This window comes from Amblyomma americanum, chromosome 5 (genome assembly GCF_052857255.1).
Source record: "Amblyomma americanum isolate KBUSLIRL-KWMA chromosome 5, ASM5285725v1, whole genome shotgun sequence".
Classification (NCBI taxonomy): Eukaryota; Metazoa; Arthropoda; class Arachnida; order Ixodida; family Ixodidae; genus Amblyomma; species Amblyomma americanum.
In genome coordinates this window covers 128,083,105-128,102,893 of record NC_135501.1, presented here as the reverse complement: position 1 = coordinate 128,102,893, position 19,789 = coordinate 128,083,105, and the positions used below count along the sequence as shown (strand labels likewise).

Here is a 19,789-nt window from a genome sequence, read left to right as displayed (position 1 = left end):
CCATCCGACAGCTGTGCATATTGGTTGCCAGAATAGATTAGATATTGACTCAAGTGCATGTCTGATAGGCAGTGATTTTCCCCACAATGGAAGATGTAGTCAAGGATGCTTCTCAAAGCATGATTTCTAGTAGTTCAGTCATTTGTGTTCATTTATAGATGTGGCTATTAGTTCAGCGCTTCAATCAGTTTCTGTGCTATCGTAAGTGCCACGTTTTAAGACAAAATACGACAGCTGTGACTATGACCCATGTGCAAAGCAACCATTATGTACGATAACTTGGGTAACATTAGTATTAAAAGAATGGCCGTATGTGGCCATGTGAAGCAGAAAGGAGCACAAGCATCTTTTTGGCTGACACCAGAACACATGCTTGCCCCGTCAGTAATAATCGTGATGAGCAGGCACGTCTGAGCAAGGGCTCACGCTTTGTGATGCAAATGGAAACTAGAGGCATGGGAGTTACGAATGAAATGTACAGTACTCACGGATTGAAATAGGACATTCGGAGCGCTAGCCTTGCAGTGCCACGCAGGCATGTGGTAAACCACAGGCCGGCTGATTGGCTACTGGAAGGAACAATTCTGCTTTGTAGATGTTCTCCCTCTCACGCCATACCACAATGCACCACCTTGGTTCCATGAGCGTCTACGGGCGGCGCTCCATGAAGCGACGGCCACGCGCTCCGAATGTCCTATTTCAATCCGTGAGTACTGTACAGCTTGTCATAAGAAGACCAGCACTTCAGGCAAGGGCTAAAACAGTGCAGAAGACAAGATGTACGAAGTTAGGAAGTTGGTAAGCGTCCTGCCATATTCTCTTTCTAGGTCCCCATCTCAAGCACTAGTCTCCTTATATTAATATCAACCACCAACTAGCCCAACTTTTTGCATTGACTGAAATATACAGGCACAACTAAAGCAGTAAAGCAGTAATTGAAGTCCCGCTTTTTGTAGCAATAGCTATATTACGGTAGCATTTCGAGCCTTCAGCGTGGCGGCAACATGGTGGTGGCGGCGCCACGCTGTCACGTGGTGCAGAGCAGCTGCCGGCGGCGAAGCGCTGTGGCTGATCACATGGTTCGTCACATGGTTGGTCACGTGACCAAGTTCCACTCGGCCAGCTGTAGCTATCGCGTCACTCAAGGTTTAACCAGTGCTAAACTACCGCCAATTTTTTTCACCTTTGTCCAGGCTGAGAGCTTTATGCACCGCACACTTCCGTACATTTCTCTGGAAAGCGTGTGTATTATGATGTCCAAGCGGATTCACATAACCTTGAATTTTCAAAAGCACCCATTCTCCAGTGCACGCATGGATAATATTCCATAGTCAAGTCGTAGCCGTAGCATCTGGGGATCGTGCAAAGGCAACTCAGCCCTATACACCAAACACAGGATGATAATACTGAATATGGATGACATTCTTATTAGCCAGCATGGCCAAGAAATACAACAACCCTAATACCGGTTCCATTTCATTTTTTAATTTCCTGCCCTTCGTCACTGGCTGAAGTTGTGCCCTGCCCTGCCAAGGCTAATGCGAAAGTTTAGAGTCTATTCCAACAGCACCGCCAGTGTGACCCGAGCAAGTCCTCTGGCCAGGAGAACCGTCCTAAATAAAACAACCAATAAACCGAAAGACAATCAACATCGGCGCCTGGCTTCCACGAGTCGATTGGCTCGTTTGAGTAGTGCGCCGAATCTTGAAAGACAACTATGAAAGCCTAGCATGTGACCTTTTGATGAAATATGGGTGCGAGGGTTCTCCCTCCCCAGTGCATGCAATAGAGCACAATAGCACAAATACAACTTTTGTCCGTAAGGTTTCGAGACTGACTCATTTTCTTCTCTATAAATGATTCCCCAAAACAAATGTTGGTGTGTATGTGTAGCGCCATCTTTTCGGGCTAACCTGAGCTATTTATGTTAATTGCTGTGGCAGCCGCTAGATGTCACTACATGTAGAAAAATAAGTGCTTTAACGGTGCTGAGTATCTGACAGAGCATGAAAAATATGTAATGAATAAAGCTAGTAGGAATGCAGTTGTCATGAAAAATAGGGCACTGAGGAATTACAATAGGTATGAAGTGGTAAGAGGGATCTGGAAAGGGGTGATAGGTCCTAGCCTGACTTTCGGTAATGCGGTTCAGTGCATGAGACAATGTTCAAGCAAGGTTAGAAATCAAACAATGCGGCGCAGGGAGACTAGCTTTGAGAGCACATGGCAATACACCAAATCAGGGGGTGATATGGCGCAGGGAGACTAGCTTTGAGAGCACATGGCAATACACCAAATCAGGGGGTGATATGGGATGGGCGTCGTTCGAGAGCAAAGAAGCTAGCAGTAAAAAAGGATTTGAGGAGCGATTGAGAAAAATGCGGGAAAAGCAATGGGCTAGAAAAATTTTCAAATACCTGTACATAAAGAAAGTTGGCACGAAATGGAGAAAGCAAAACAGAAAATTGACAAGCAAATATCTGGATAGCAGTAGGGGGGCAAATCAGCAATTATTGGTTAAGAAAAAGGTGAAAGAAACAAAGAGAGCTCTGCAGAAAACAGGGATGCTGACGAAATTGGCACTGGGAACATACAGGATCTTTAAGCAGCAAATTGCCAAAGAAAATATCTATGATAATTGTAGGGGAAGCTCTTTGTTGTTTGAGGCCAGGACAGGAGTTTTGCGGACTAAGACATATAGAGTCACGTACCGCGAGATAGACACGTTGTGCATTGCGTGAGGAGAGGAGGAGGAAACGGCTGGACACTTGATACTTTTCTGTAAAGGGCTTCACCCTGCAGTGGAAAGCAGCGGGTATGATCTATCCAAGGCATTGGGGTTTAAGGACAGTGAAGGGAAAGTAGATTTTATGTGGGTAGAAGTAAGCAAGCGAAGGTTATCTGATTAGTGGCTAAAATCAAGACGAGTAAAATTTCACAAGTCATTGATAGGTGGCTTGAACCACCGCTCGATTTAAAGGGTTCGGCCTTATCCATCCATCTATACGTTTTCAGTAGTCATGCAGTACTACGCGCAGCAGTAGCTAAGTCGAACATTATTTTAGCCTCTGCATCTGCAACACTTGCTGCCTGAATAGAATAATTTGAGTGTTGCGACAAGCATTTTAGTTGGACATTCTCCGCACTACATGTCCCGTCTAAGTTCCAGCTTGCACGGCATCAACTAGCGTTTTAGCGCGATAACACTACATGACACGGTCACACCCGACCAAGAATATTGTGTCTTGCGTGGCATTGAGGTTGAACTTGGCCAACCTGCTGAAATAAAACACTGGCGGTGGTTCGGCTCCCAAACCCGGAGTGATGCGATATAGCTATAGCTGGCCGAGAGGAACTCGCTCAGTTCAATTGCAAAGTCAGTCTTTCGCCGTTCCGTTTCGCTGGGCGTTCCTCCATCTTCGTCCCACCTGACACGGCGCATGCGCACAGCTGTTAAAGTGGGCTCACTGGCCCTGGTTCCCTGAAGCCGTTCATGTCAAGTACGAGAGGTGGCGCCACCAGCAACTTCACTGTAACTTCTTGCTGGTCCAGCCGTAGGTGCTGCTCGGTCGCTCACACTTATGTACGCGCTGCTTTAATTCCTGCACCTACTTTTATGGGGGAAACGGCTGACGGACGGTCCGTGCATGATCTGCAAAGGAATTCATTATTTAGCGTTTTTATGCCCCAGGCAGGGCGAGATGTAGCGCGGTACCCAATCAGCGATCTGATAGAGACAGTTGGTATCAAAGTAAATCTTACTTTTGTCAACTTTTTGCGCCGATGTTTCCATGCTGCTGAAGGTAGTGATTTTAACTCTTGCGACACCGATCAAGCAGTTAGCCAGAGCTCATCTAACCTTTTATTTTTAGCCTCATGCAGGTCAACTAAATACAGATTGTAGCGCTAACTGTAGAACAAAATGTGTGGTAGTGTTTGATGTGAACGGAAATTCTGAGAGCATGCAGTATTCCTTGAAGTTTATCTTGGACATTAAGATTGTCAAAAAGCGTCGGCGAATGTTGTGCAGTGAAACCTGAATGAGCATGCTTCTATTATACCGTGGTTCACGGCCTCTTAACATTCTTTTACGTGATTAATGTATGCACTGTGAAGAGGGGCCTGACAAAAGTAATTCGTTATCAGGCCTCAAACAAAATTTGTCACTTAGATCAACAATACAGTTAAAGCACCTCCACAATTACATCATGAGCAACGGCTCAGCTTAAGATGCCTTGCTTTTTCTCGCTTGCCCATATTCTTGGAGTTTATGCCTTTAACATAAAAGTGGAGCCGAGAGATTATGTAAAAGCTGATGATCCTGGCAGAAATAAAAGGTGTGTGAGCTGAGCAGCCAACCTCTTGTCCAAACCTTTTTTTTTACAACTGCCAGCACGTCCTGGATGCTGTCAGTCTGCAGTTGATGGCAACTGAAGCATTCAGTGAAAAGGTTTTCAAGCTTGCTGACAAAGTCGAAGAGCACACTCGACGGGTACAGCAGTCCCCATTTATCGAGAGAATGTGTTAACCGAGCGCGTTGGAAGTCATCACGAAGAATCGGCTTCCCACGTGGAATTCGTATTTTCTTTTCCTTCGATGGTGCGCACATAGTCCAGAAGCACAAGTTGCGGCTCGAAATGCAATTCACAAGCCGCGCTCGTGTATTCCAGGGTTCTGTCCGCGCGGTGCAGATTCTTCTCCCATTTTTTTCGCAACTATTCGTTCTTCGGGACTCCAAATAATGATATCCTTGGAGCACCCTTCACGTGAAAGTAACCCGTCCTACACCCAGGTGCGTAGCAGTGGTTTTGTCGGCGTTGAGACATGCTACAGAAATTTTACGCGAACTCTTGGTCACATTCGCTGCACACTTCTTTTCCGCATGTCACTGGAGAACAAAGGTTCATAGACAAAACGCGAGCAGCACGACGTTTCAAGAAAACGCTATAATAAACACAAGCATGCAAACACAGGCTCCAACACGGTCGACACGGCCCGCTACAGTGAGGTTGACATCAGCGCTGCGCCGCGGCCTTTCGCTGAATCAAAAATCGTTTACATTTCCGGCGCGCCCGCTAGCGTGGGTTTGGCTGCAGAGTAAGCCCACTGCCCTCTTCTAGTACACTTTACAGCTGTGGCAGCTCGGTTTCGCCGGCGCGGCAGCAGCTGCTCCGCACCACGTGGCTGGTCACGTGACCAACCAAGTGACGAACCACGTGACCAGCCACCAGCAGCTGCTCCACACCACGTGACCAATCACGTGACGAACCACGTGATCAACCAAGTGACAAACCACGTGATCAGCCACCGGCAGCTGCTCCACACCACGTGACCAAGTGACGAACCACGTGACCAGCCACCGGCAGCTGCTCCACACCACGTGACCAATCACGTGACGAACCACGTGATCAGCCGCCGGCAGCTGCTCCACACCACGTGATCAGCCATCGGCAGCTGCTCCACACCACGTGACCAACCATGTGACAGCGTGGCGGCGCCGCCACCGTCACGTGCCACCGCCACGCTTAAGGCTTGAAATGCTACCGTAATGTAGTTGTCGCCACAAAATATTGCCGCGACAGTGCTTCGTACCTGCGGTGGCGCGAACAGATCAGCTTTACGAATTGGAAAAACAGCGCAATCAAAGACGCTGTTTTGCGCTGTTTTTCCAATTCGTAAAACATGTACCAACCAGCCCGTATTTGCCCTCTTCTGGAGATCAGCTTCGCTGGCCACTGCACGAGAGCACTGTGCTATCGCCGCAGTCTATCACGCCGAAAAACACGCACTCGCGCTGTGCATAGCGTTCGCATAGCGTTCGCACGTCCTACTCGGTTTAACCAAGTTAAAACCCAACCATTTTTTGTCTTCCAGTTCGCGCGGCTCTCGCCGTCAAAATAGCCATTTGGCTTGGCTGCAGTCAGGATAGCAGCAACGCCCGGCGGCGCGTTAGAGCACAGCACGGACTTGAAGAAAAAAAAAAATATGGTAAGGTTTTAATGTTCTACATTAAACCTGGCAGGGCGAGCGAAAGTTTTCGAATGCAGACGGAAGTTGATGGAGACGACGACGTGCAATGCACAGCGTGAGAGTGCGTTGCAGTTTACCGCGAGGCGTGATCGGAGTGCCCCAGTGCAGTGGCCAAAGAAGCTGAGTTTCTATAAATCTTTCCACCGGCCAAATATCGGCGCGTTGTTGCAGCTTCCATGCGCGACACTGCAATTTTTCCCGCGACGCTCAACCCGAGGGAGGCCTTGGCGCCACTTTGGACACGACGGGCCCGGCTATCTGGGCGGTGGTGTGAGCGGTTTCGTCAGACTGATTACAACTGGCGGCGGAATGCCGGGCAACTCCGCCAGGTTTGCAATCGGAGGAAGGCAGCATTCGGCGCCCAAGTGGAAGACCGATAAGCATGCACGACGTCGGCAGTGGGTTAACAGGGACCAAGCCCCGTTGTGGGCGCGAAATTTGTGCCAGATATGGAAATGGAGGCAGTTTGAAAAACAATAGGAATAAGAAGTAAGAGATTTAAATATGCAGTTAGACGATGCTAACGTGAACTTTACTGAAGCAGTTCGTATAACTACGCCCGCATTTCTTTGCATAGAAGCCCCAAAATCCGGCTGCGGCCAGAGTCGATGGAGAAATCCCCGGGCGAACTGAAGAGATAACTTTGACAAAACAAAGCCAACACAACACAAGGAACATTATTGACAACGAGGATTTACAGGAGTGCTGCTGCCTATTATCGGCGTTGTTCAGTCGATAACTGTATGCTCTCCTTCGAAGCCCTGTCGGTTTCTTTTTGCGCTCTTGCATGAATGGATGCTAAAAGTTCAACAACAAACGAACACAAACAGAGCCAGGACGGGCTCACAAATGACCTTCAGCCAATGCATGCCTGCGAGCGGTGCACGTGTTCTGTTTTCTCCAGATGCAGAATATGGAATTAAGCAATTCAAGCTGGAAGAGGTATGGTGGAAAGGCTTCAATCGTAAGCGAAATGGCTCCACTGTGTGCTTTTTTCTTCCAGCTGTCCCCAAAAGTTTTGTCTCCCGACTAGATATGTTGATCTTGTAAAGGCCGAACAAGGCAGTTTTCATACAGCATCAGCTAAATGTCAATTACGGTGCGGGTGTCTGTCAACGCGCGAAGCTTGCGGGCGCCTGTAAAACCACGTTAAAAATGCAGCGAAGGAAGTACTATACGGGTAGAAACGACGGCCTGCCAGACCGTTGTTCTTCAATCACGAGCGCACTAACATGAGTACACCCTGCACGCTTCAGCATCATGTCGGAATCAGCCGAATCGATTTACCCTAGGGCGTTCCTAGTTGCACGACACAATATTTTGAACTTCCGAATAGCGTCAGCGTCGCGAAACAATCCACAACTTTAATAATAATAATTGTTTTTTTGGTGGAAGGGAAATGGCGCAGTATCTGTCTCATATATCGTTGGACACCTGAACCGCGCAGTAAGGGAAGGGATAAGGGAGGGAGTGAAAGAAGAAAGGAAGAAGGAGGTGCCGTAGTGGAGGGCTCCGGAATAATTTCTGCCACCTGGGGATCTTTAACGTGCACTGACATAGCACAGCACACGGGCGCCTTGGCGTTTCGCCTCCATCGAAACGCACCCGCCACTGCCGCGTTCGAACCGGGGTACTCCGGATCAGTAGCCGAGCGCCCTAACCCCAACTTTCCGAGGCCAAATTTCAGAGGCGGCTGCAAGCCACATGAATGACGACACACACTCGCATTGGAAACGCAACCGTGGAGAGGAGAGAGCGAACAGCCTCCCGTCGTCAGTTCTCACCCGCTTCTCGCGCCGATCCTGGGCGCGCTCGTCCGTAGTGCGTCCCTCGCTGATGTGCGCATCCCTGCGTCCCAGAAACGCCGCTTCCAGCCGCCTGATCATGGCGGATCACCACGCACCGGCTATCGTTTGTAGACCACCAAGAGTGTCACCCTCGCAGACACCCGTACAGGAGGCGGGCGGTTTTAATCACGCACGCGCGCACAGCCTCTCACCGCGAAAACAGGCAACGCCAGATCGCAGAGGCGTAAATACGGGAGTCGCACAGCTACGCCCACATGCCAAGCTGTCACCAGTAGAGCAGGCGCTCCAAGCAAAGTGCTCACACACACACAGCAGGGAGCAGACACCGGCCGGCAGCGTGTGACTTGCCACGAGAGCGTCTCCTCTCCGGCGCGCGCGTACACGGAAGAGCGAACAGATAGGAGACGAAAGAGGGAGGCGAGGACCGTGCCGAGGAGTAGGGGCAACGAAGGAGTGCCGTCAGCCTCGTCCTCCCCCGCACCTCGCTTTATCGGGCGAAGAAGATAAGACGAGGCACGCCCGCATCTCTCCCCGGCGACGGAGCAGAGCTCTCCTGAGCACTTCATGTCGTCGCGCAAGAGCCCCCACAAAACCGAGCAACGCGACCCGATAAGCCAGGCCTGTCGAACGAGGGGCTCCGCTGCTCCAGCCAAGCCGGCCGACACGACCAACGATGACAGAACCACAACAATGGAAGGGCACGCGCACCGCGGTAAGGGGTCAGCGCGGCGGCGGGCGGAGCAGTACTCTTGTCAGTGGAAGGCACACGTACGCCGCCGACCCGACGGAGCTGCGGGGGAGTCTAAACAATGGCGGGGGAGCCACTCGTACGAGCGCGAGGGCACGGTCAATGCGGCGGCGAACACCGCGCTCTCACTCTTGCGGTCGCCACACTCTCTCAAGATGTTTGGGTTGCGCGGCGGCCGAGACAATGCAGTGCACGCCCGAGCGGCCATTGTTGGCGGCGAAAGGGGTCACTGCGGGTCGACGGCGAGAGTAGAAAACAAAGTAAAAAAAAGAAAGAAAGGAAAAGAGCCTGCGCCGATGCGATCAATTGGAACGACGGGAGAATGGGGATGCAGAGCAAGAGGACGGTCCTGGCGAACCGGCACGAGCGGGCTAGCTGCGTGTGCGCCGCACCTACGCAAAGCAGTGGCGGCAGTGCAGGTCCCCAAGAGTGATGCCCAAGGGGCCAACATACGTCGGGACCAGTATCCCCCCCTTTCATAGCAACAACCACCACCACCAGTGCACCGTTACTCACGCTCGAATGTGCCGCCAAGTGGAGACTGTACTCCACTGCAGGCAGGGCTGCCCTACCAGCTATTGTCGTGGACCTCCCACAGAGTCCATCAGAAAGCAAATTTTGTTGTGAATAAGAAACAGGTGCCGCTGCTGCACACCTGTCATGCAATTCTCCTACCCCCCCCCCTCCTCTCTCTCTCTCTCTCTCTCTCTCTCTCTCTCTCTCTCTCACACACACACACACACACACACACACACACACACACACACACACACACACACACACACACACACACACACACACACACACACACACACACACACACACACACACACACACGTTCTCAAATTTTTTCCTTTGCTCCAAAATGTTTCACTTATCTTCCAGCCGTAAAGTAAGTGCACTCTTAATTTCCCATTGATCAACACCACATGAAAAATAAACAATCTGGACTGCTGACTGTGACTGTTGCCTTCCTTCAGTCCACCCATGAAAGTGTTCGCAGAGGCCAAAGTACACAACTACGTTAAGTTACTGGGAAGCTGCACTGGGAAACGCAGCACACTATTTGCACAAATCGCAGAATGGCTCCAGAGTTACGCGTCTCCACTCTTATGCCACCGCCAGTAAAGTCTGGCAGTCAGGTAAGCCTGGCAGGGCAACCTATGTCCACCCAGTTTTACAGCGACAACTGCGTGGGCCCATGCTGCTGGGCACGCCTGTCGGAAGACTGAGCGCAAAACCGAAGTGCCACACAGCGGCACTTCGCCAAAGACCGAGAAGGAAAAAAACTGGCTGTCGCGCCCCTTTGGGCACCTTACATTGCCAACAACTCCGGTATCTCTGCTCCAGAGCCTGGAGCAGGATTCTTTTTTGCCGAACACGACAGATTGAAGTCTCACTTAGAGAATGCATTGCTGTGTTCCGCTGCTAAACCTTTACCAGCACAGGTGTGTGGTCTCTCCCCTAGGCGCTTTTTCCCGTGAACCCGAATCAATCGACCATTGTTGCCCGATCTCAAGTCGTTTCACCTCTTCAAGATGCTGCGCGTAGGAGAAGCCCTTGCAGCAGCTTGCCCTAAGCTTGAGCAGTCCCATCATGCCGTCATATGGCGCCCACATGCTTGGGCTCACCCACAGGACTGCTTGTTACGCGACTCAACATTTTTTATTCGAAACCCACCGGCTATCATGCTAATTGTCATGCTTTTTTCCACATTCTGCCTCTGTTGAATTAAGCCCCCCCCCCCCCCCCCCCCCATCTTCCGTAGTACCGCCTGGTGACGCTCTACTGCGTGTTATCGTCCGCCTTCCTTTTTCCTTCCGAAGCTCTCTGGCTGATTAGCATCTCAGAGAAGGGGAACTGCTCGCATGCGCAGCTGAAATACGAACGACGAAAATGCGCAGGAACTGGCCACGTTGCTACGGCGAGGCCACGTGCTTCCGAGGAACACGAAATGACACGATGTCCGTTAATGAGAGGTGCCAGAAAGAAAATAAAGCTCTCCGCGTGCTCCAAGCAAGATTGTACTCGGGTACAACCGTACAACTCAAGAAAAAAGCGGCTTCTCCCCGTCGAAGGACCTCCTTACAGCCAATGGCGTCGGCGGATTCTCATGACCCTGCTAGCCTGACAATGCAGGGAGCGGGTGGTGAAAGGGGGTAGTCCCTTCCCTGCACTGTCGCAGATAGTCCCACCTCCCTTCATTGTAGCTCACTCTGCATTGTCACGCTACTCAGGCTAGCAGTGTCATGAGAATCGGCCGACGCCATTGGCTCGAAGGAACTCTTCTGACGGGGAACAGCCGCTTTTTCCGACTAGTGTAGCCTCCCTGGCTCACGCTTCACGAGCCGCGTCCATGAGCTGGGCGGTATAGGAGTTCAGCAACCGCTGGGTGGGGTTGGACGAATAGAGAGACGGCGAGCGTCTTCAGAATCTGGACTGTGCCTCAAGTTCGACGCTGGGGCATACTGGGCGCCGGTAGCATTCTGGGACCGAGCACGAGATCGAGAAGGGAAGACCGAACGCGTCTCTAAGGCTGAAGGACACATCGCCCGAGGACTGACTTATCGGCTGGCAGCGTCTACGAGGAGTGAGTCTTCGAAGAATTTCCCGCAGCTACCGCCATGGAGTGCTTCCTATGAATTACGACGCATCCTTGTGACGCAACACCGGCAGGCTTTATCGCGTGTGCAGTGCGCTTTAGAAGTGTGCGCGTGTTCCTTCGTCGAATGGGGACAAACGAAGGCCGCTGCGAAGCTACTGGAAATCGCCGGTACACGCGATGCAACCACAGCGACGATATCACGCAGCCTGCAGCGTTCGCAATGTTCACCTAAAGCGCCGCTCCCCCTCGGCCAGTCCCTCCCCTTGAGTCGTAAGAGGGCAGCGCAAAAAACGACACGCAACACAGCAGTAGCGTAGAAGAGAGGACCGCGCCCGTCCTGTATTCTGTGCTACTGCTATGTTCCGTGTCGTTTTTTTTTTTTGCGCTGCCCTGTTACGACTCAAGTGTGAGCCAACTAGCCCAAACACAAAATTTTAATCAGTCCCTTCTCTACCACGTTGTCCGTATACAGTGTGGCTAACTCGCCAACGAGCCGCGCGTCGGCTCTCCGTTGCGACGGGACACAGTCATGTGCGAAGTTCTGTATGTTGCCCAGCTTTAAAAAAAAAAAAGGGGGGCAGTGCGTGTGGTTCTCTATATTAGCAAATTTTTCTGTCTGCGGGCTGGCCAGTCAACACTATTGGACCGACCACCCCATGCCATACATACTCCGTACATCTCTCGGAAGTGCACACTAAGTAGTTCACTTGGGTCCGCACCGGTTGCTTGCATGCAGGAATCCAAATACTGCGTGAGGTGACCGCCTTTCCCCTTACGCCACCTCGGCTGAGACTGGTTTACGGGTGTTTAACGTCCCAAAGCAGCTCAGGCTATGAGGGACGTCATAGCGAAGGGCTCCGGAAATTTCGACCACTTGGGGTTCTTTAACGTGCACTGACATCGCACAGTACACGGACCTCTAGAATTTCGCCTCCATCGAAAATCGACCGCCGCGGCCGGGATCGAACCCGCGTCTTTTGGGTCAGCAGTCGCGAGCACCACAACCACCGAGCCACCGCGGCGGCCTCGGCTGAGGCTAGACTATCCACTACATATATAGTATTAGCGCTAAGGTGAACATTACAACATAAGTGCCACATATACTTATTATGGATATAAATAGGCTTTCGAAAGAAGCAGATGGGATCTAAGCCGCCGCAACAAATACAATCCGAAATGGCGGCGCTGACGTTTTACCGTTTAAGCGAACTCGCCCATTTGAAGGCAGGCCCACGTGGACACGACCACATGGTGAGCAGTTCCAGGATACGGGCCCCGAAACCACCCTCGCCTGACACACACACGTTCCCACTTTGAACGCGAAAAGCAGGAAGCTCGCAAAACGCAACACCGCCCTCTTCATAGCGCATACAAGGGCACGCCCTCTCTCACACAACGGATCCCGACAGCGCCGAAGGAAGGGAGCCACCCGGACACAGAATGGCGGACGCGTCACCCGTACGCGCCGGCGCTGAGAGTGAACGCGACGGTCCAATATGCAGAGACTCCGCGTTAGAGCCCGGCGGCACGCTGCTTCCCCAAACTTGGCAACATGCCACGCGCTGAGGGCGGCTCCGCACGATTGCGCCACCGACGCCCGCGCTCGGTCAAACAAACGCGTCCGCTGGCGATAACCGCTCGCGCGCGCCGACCAGCGGACGACCACGTGTACATGCTGGCCGGTATGACTCAACCGGGTTTCCTTCCGCAGGACATCGCTTAGCAAATCGACCCGTCGGAAATAGCCGCGTTGCGGTAAGTGCCCGCCAGACACGCTTCCAATCAGCCTTAGCACTTGTCGCAAGCATACCTTTCGATGCGGACTTTCTTAGTTTCGTATGTCCAGTCTTTATGTACGCCTCCCGGAACGTCTCTGGCGGCCCGGAAGACACAAATTAACGCTTTCACCGGTGTGCCGCCGAATAAGTCGAGTGAGGTGCGCGGCAATTGTCTGGGGCCGCATTTTCTAATATTTTGTTTTCCTTCCGTTCGGCCCTCTGCCATTGTCCGCTGCTACCGGTGGCGTAGGTCGTGGGGGATGATGTACTCTGGTCGTGACATCATCCCATGGCGCAATGGCGGGCCGACAAATGACGGCACAAGACGACGCGCTTGACATGCCTGACGACCTTCATAGCGCTAATGCCGTCTCGAGAAAGAAACTTCTCAGTGGTATACTGCGACGGATTGGAGGAACCAGTTGGTTCCTGTGATACGGCCGGACTGGATGCGACGGCGCTGGCGGCGCGTCCAAACCGGCCGTGCCAGTCCTTTCGTGCCCGCTGACGTGACGACCAAACGGAAGATTACAAAACAGACCCAGCTGGATACTCTCTCAAGAATGAATGCGGCTGCGCTCGTACCCAGAAGTCGCATACACGAGCGGCGCATGAATGGGACAATTTCGCACATTCTAAGTGCTCCGTCCATTAGACGGCGCGAGCGAACAACCCTGTAAGTACGCCCAGCGAGAGCAGCGCTGTCGGCGAACAGTACACCCACCGTCGTGGACTCAAGTGACAGGGGTCAGGCAGAACGACCGGAACAAACGGAGGGGGAGAACCTTTTCCTGATCTTATTCGGACAGCGTCAGCATGTCCAGCAGCGAAGCTAGCGCTCGCTGAATGCTTACCAGACGTAAACACTAAAGCCCCCAAAATCAAAAAGGGTGGCAGGAAAAAGGGGAAACAATGGGCATGTAATACGGATGCATGCAATGCGGCAAAAAAGAAAAAGCACGGGCAGAGGTGCACGTCTCGGATGGAAGGCACGTAGTAGATGAAGTCACGCCACTGGCCCAGATTACCGGACCTTTGCACAGAACGGTGCGTGCTCACACACCGACAGTTCCGGCCAACGCCGCTGCACCACCGGGCGATCGTGCCTACCCATCCCTGCGGTGCGCTTTACAAAAACCACACGGTCGTCATCCGGAGCGGCACGATATGCTGCTACGCAGTTGGCATTGCACAGACGCAAGTCACGCGACGGAAAGTCACATAGTTTCAAACGCTGGGGCAAAAGATCGGAGATAAGGTTATAAGCGCAAGCCATAGCCATCACAACACACAGCCGATATATATATATACCGCAGACTGAAGGCATCAAAAAAGTTTCCCGTCAATAACTTGCGTTTATATTACGCACAAGCCCGCAATGTGTTGCGCCAACGCGAAGCCACGTCTTCGCACGCGCTATCACTTCTCGCGCGTCCTGTTTGGCTTCCATGACGCCTGCTTCGCATGCTATATGTACGGATGTAAAAGGGTTGAGAATTGGGCGAGTTGGTGCTGTATCACGTTCTGGACCTTGTTCTGGACTGCGCATATATATAATATATGCTTATATAATCTGTGCTTATAATAAATTTTGTAAGTTTCTAGTGAGCACTTGTGTTGTCGTCCCTCCGTCTGCGTCATTGTCCTTGTAGTACCACAGCACTATGGATATACGGATGTCCCGTTACATTCATTTCCTTGGCTCGCTGCTAAAGGTTGCCAATTAAACACGTAGGCTGTACACGTACTGTTACGTGAATACAGAATATATTTACGAATACCTACGTACAACTGAAACGAAGGCGGCAACCGAACACCTATGTGTATAGAAGCGGGCGGCGCCGAGCAGACCAGCCTTTGTTGTCTTCGTCGGGCATCCAACCATGCCAATATCGTCACGCCGACTTTTGAAGCGAAAAGCTTCAGTATGCTAAGAAAGCAGCCTTCTTCGGGTAGGCAACACAACGATCTTGAACGACATTACCCCAAACAAGGATAGCCGTGTATGACCATATGGGTAGAGTTATGGTGTCGAACCCTTGAGCCCTGACCTTGACATTTAGCTGACCTTTGACACTGGGTGACCTTTGACCTTGAGAACATCCGATGTGGTGATGTGAAGACACGTGATGACATCGGATGGGGGTGTCGCAAGAACACGATTCCACGTCATAGCCACGTGGTCGTGTGGGTATATAGCGTGTAGCGGTGCTGCCATCGACGAGCCTCAGACGCTTAGCACGCGTGCGCTTGCTTTTCGCTGAATTCCAGGATTAGCCAAGTTAAGCCACTGCGAAATCATTATTCATTTTTTTTTTCCATGAGCGACTTCAATCATCTTCAGCCGAACCGCTCCCCATCCGTTCAATTCATTTCCGTCTGCTGGGGGAAGGGGGGTTGCAGATAAAACTCGTTTCCACAGATTCCAAATCTGTTCATACAGGAGAAAGAAAAATAAACAACTATACAGTCATGCGGTTTCTACAACGCTCTTCAGTGAGAGCTGTTTGCGTCTTTGGCGATTTTTTCATGTATTATTGAAACCTTCAGAGGCCAGTAAACAATAGGGACATTTAGAATAGGGTGACCATATCGGTTAGGGGCATAGGGGAATAGGCGCCAGTGCGCAGGACAATAACCGTAAGGGCGTTATTAGATAGCTTTACAATATGGTGGCCATATTCAAAAGCACCTATTATCCTGCGCCTGCGCACTGGCCTCCCAATAACCGAAGGGGCGCTATCAGATACCTTTAGACTAGGGTGTCCTTGCTCTAAATGTCTAATGTGCGCCATGACGCGCGCATGCTGTCAGGGGAGGCGACCGGAATAATTTCGACCATCGCGGGTGCTTTAACCTGTATGCACCGAAAACCCAGGAGTAAACGGGCGTTTATGCCTTTAGTCTCCAGTACAGGAGAAAACTGCCCCCACTCAAATAAAGAAAATACCGACGCCTCTGTTCCCCGCTGCCCGCACTACAAATCAATGGGGCATAATCCGGATAGCACTACATCTCGTTATCAACGCGACGCCCCACCCCGGCTCCACTGCCCGCAATGCTGCATTCCTCTATACGTACGCACGCAAGCACGCACACGAGGTCTGTGACAGATAAGCCGCGGGACAAAAAAAAATGGAAACAGCCGCTGTCCAAAAGCTCGGCGAGATCTGCTACTGGGTCCTTAACTGCATAGAAACGGGATTTGTTCAAATCCCGTTTGTTCAAGTGGCGTCTCTTTCAGGCATGAAACGCATTATACACGCTTGAACCCGCCGCGTTTCGATGGGAGGCAAAAAGCGCCCGTGTGCTGAGCGATGTAAGCGCACGTTAAAGGGACACTGAGGACTGAGGGCAGTTGGTCTGTGTAGACATGTGGTATCACATCCCAATCACAAAGATACCACTTTTCTGCATTGAATTAATACTACGTATCAACGTTTATATTGCAGTTTTTCAGTGCATCAAGCGACCTGATGTTCATGAACCCGTCACAGACATCGTTCGGTTGATGAAGCCGAAACAGCATGAGAGGAGAAATTCAATTATAAATTGGTTTTATTTAACACTCATAGGCGAATACCACGCGGTGATCCATGTATTCCATGATTTCCTAACGCATCATTTGAAAGAACGAAACAGGCAATAAAATTACGTGTCTGTAGTCCTTTCAGGAAAGAGGAACGACATTACTAAACACGATTAGGGAGATTGCCCTACTCCATGCAGTAGGATAATCCACACGTAACGAGGATTAGCCTGGAAGCTACTTTTTGTATGTGTGTGTGTGATTCCCGAGCTTTGTTCAAAGCTCGCGAGGAAAAACAAAAAACAGCCCCAGAAAAGCTAACTTGTCGCAAACAACTGCGCGTCCTGGAGCTGCTGAACGCGCTCCAGACCACCTCGTATGCTTACAGTGGTAGAAAAGTAACACCGTGAGAACGGCAAACTTGGTTCAGATAACGTGAAACATCCGGTACACGCATTCTTCAGTGTCACAGCCTACGAGTATCCACTTCATTCCGTGCAAGAAACAGCGGTCAAGCAGGAGTTACGCAACCAAGCCGTCATCGATTCGCACGTAAGGCTGGTAAAAAAAAAAACTCACTGGAAGATAAGATCAATCGACACGAATGTCACGCAAGGATACACTGATATTCACTGCACGTCTGAAGGAAAGAAGCATTCCCGGCGTTAAATTGGGAGGACCTAAGCTTGAGGCTGGACACCTACACGTATTATCATAAACGCTTTCCGATATTACGCTGTTTAGTGATGGGCCAAGAACTCTTGCGCCGAGCAAATGACCAGGAGTAGTACAAGGTGTGCATGTATACATAAAGAGAAACAGTAGGATACAACTTAGCAGGATACAAGCGCGACATATTCCTTCGCGTGAGGGAGAATGGCCGGGCTGTGGACAGGCTGCACGCGTAAGGATGCCCGCACATGCAAGCCCATGCGGCCCGCATCTGACTATATAGTTGGATACAAGTCAAGGAAAAAGCGGCTTTTCCCAGTCAAAGGACCCACTACCAGCCAATGGCGTCGGTCGGTTCTCATGATCCTGCTAGTGTGACAGTGCAGGGAGTGGCGCATGAAAAAGGGCTCGTCCCCGCCCTAAATTTATAGGGATCCGACAGTTGCTTCCCTGCATTGCCACGCTCACACTCATAAAGCGAGTCCTGTGACTGGGAAAAGCCGCCTTTTTCTTGACTTGTATCCGACTATATAGCCCAGTGTTTGGCGGTACATTGTTTGTGGCACCAAACACGGTACAAGTGTTTGGTGGCACATTTCTTCACAAGGGGGGTGCTACAAAACACAGGGTTCACATTTCTTCACAAGTGTAGTGAGCTGGAGCTTTGTACCCTCGCAGCGCAAACAAGAACGAAGCGCGCCGCTTCGCGTAACTTCCAACACTACGAGCTATGGTCGGATGCAACTCAAGAACAAAGCGGCAGATTCCCGTCCAAGGAGTCCCTCCAGCAAATGGAATCGACCGATTCTCCCCCCTTGACTCATTCCGCCTCTTGCGCCCTTGGCCGATCCCATTAAGCCTGCCAGCGTGAAATCGCAAGGAGCGGCAGTTGAATAGGGAATAACCACGGCTTAGTCGGATTAGCCACTGCGTCGTGAAGATCGGTCGACGCCACTGGCTGGAGGGCCTCCTTTGAGGGGCACCTGTAGCTTTGTTGTTGGGTCGCATACGACCATAGCACCCAAGGCTTTCGCACGTTACAATTCCACACTTCCCTCCAGCGCGTGCATACACCGAGAGAGTCTCCAGTGTCGCTGCAGATGTTTTCACAGTGAAACGCGGAAATAACACCAACGAAAACTTGGAAAAACAACAGCAGTTAAAAATTAAACAGCGTACGAATATAAAAAAAAAGACCACACTCGGGAGGCTCCATCGGCTCATTCTATGGTTCTTGTGCACATCCCATACGCTAATAAAAGTGCGAAGAAAACTCGATATAGTCGGATATAATTCAAGAACGCGGCGGCTTTTCCCCATCAAAAGACCCCTTTCCAACCAATGGCGTCGGCCAATTCTCATGATCCTGCTAGCGTGATAATGCAGGAAGCGGCGACACAGTGGAGAGAGGGGGGTCTATCCCCGATCATGCAGGGAAGGGTTGATCCCCTTTCATCTACCACTCGCTACTTTGTCACACTAGCAGTCATGAGAATCGGAACACGCAGTTGGGCTGGAAGGAGGGGCCTTTGACTGGGGAAAGCCGCTGCGTTTTTGAGTTGCACCTATCTGACTAACGTAACTTATTGTAATTGTTCAGTTACTTCGGAGAGCTGTAACCGACCACTAGAATAACATTGCAGGCGAATTGATAGCAATTGTAATCAGCTACTTCAATCCCGCAACGGATAGAAGACCGGTACGCAGTTTCCCAACCACGCCTGCTGCCACCACTGTAATGCTGTCCATATATATATATATATATATATATATATATATATATATATATATATATATATATATATATATATATATATATATATATATATACCCTGCACAGACCAACCTCCGACCAAACGGTCCGTGCTCAGACTGCGTTACCCCCGACAGCGAGCGGCAGGAACGGAGATTGACGGCACAAAGGAAGAAAAGCCAAACAGACAGAACATAAACGCGCGCGCCCATGAGAGGAGGGTAGGACGAGAGGAGATTTCGAAAAAGGGTTTCCGTCCGTCGTCCGGCCGCCCCTTTCCCCGTTTGGTCGTCCTCCCGACAAGCAGCGCCCCTACACACTGCTCGGGGCAAGGTCGCACACCCGGCGCCAGAGTCGTACCCTACTCCTCCTCCTCCACCAAGTACCGGGCCCTCCGTCTGTGCGAACAAGAAACACACAAACGCACACGCATATATATGCACTGGCCTGGGCGCGCTATCGGCGCTAAAGTCTTTTTATAGGGCCCGCCCATCGATCCAGGCAGGCTCGCAGATCCACCCTCGAAGCTCAATGGAGGTAATGGGCCGTCCCTCGACGACAGTTTAAGAGAGCCCACGAGGACGAGGTGAAAAAGGCGGAACGCGTGCAGGTGCCTTTTAAAGCTCGGGTGCCTAGCTACATTTCGTTACTGGTCTACCAAGACTGGCGCCTGAGATCGCGAGGCGCGTCCCTTCGGATGTCGCAAAAACGCGTCCCTCCAACCGGCAGGAGTGGAAAGGCAGAGAGAAAGGCAGGCGCGGGGCCAATGTTTACCCACGTCCGCGCCGCATCATTAGAAAGGCGGGGCGCCATTAGCGCGGTTCTTATCGCGATCTTTCCGAAGCATGGCATCAAAAAAAAAAAAG

At 51.3% G+C, this 19,789-nt stretch overlaps 1 protein-coding gene across 3 annotated transcripts in view; it reads right to left on the bottom strand.

The window, feature by feature from the left end:
• The window catches only part of LOC144132683 (acyl-CoA:lysophosphatidylglycerol acyltransferase 1-like), a 125,720-nt gene that overhangs the window by 33,065 nt on the left and 72,866 nt on the right, over nucleotides 1-19,789 (bottom strand). The window contains exon 1 of one of the 3 annotated variants that reach the window (XM_077665276.1): nucleotides 7,815-8,338. The exons of the other annotated variants lie outside the window; for them this stretch is intronic. Coding sequence (XP_077521402.1) covers nucleotides 7,815-7,916 — 102 coding nt within the window. The 5' untranslated portion in view covers nucleotides 7,917-8,338. Of the gene's footprint in view, nucleotides 1-7,814; nucleotides 8,339-19,789 lie in introns of those variants that run through there. 3 annotated transcript variants of the gene reach the window in all.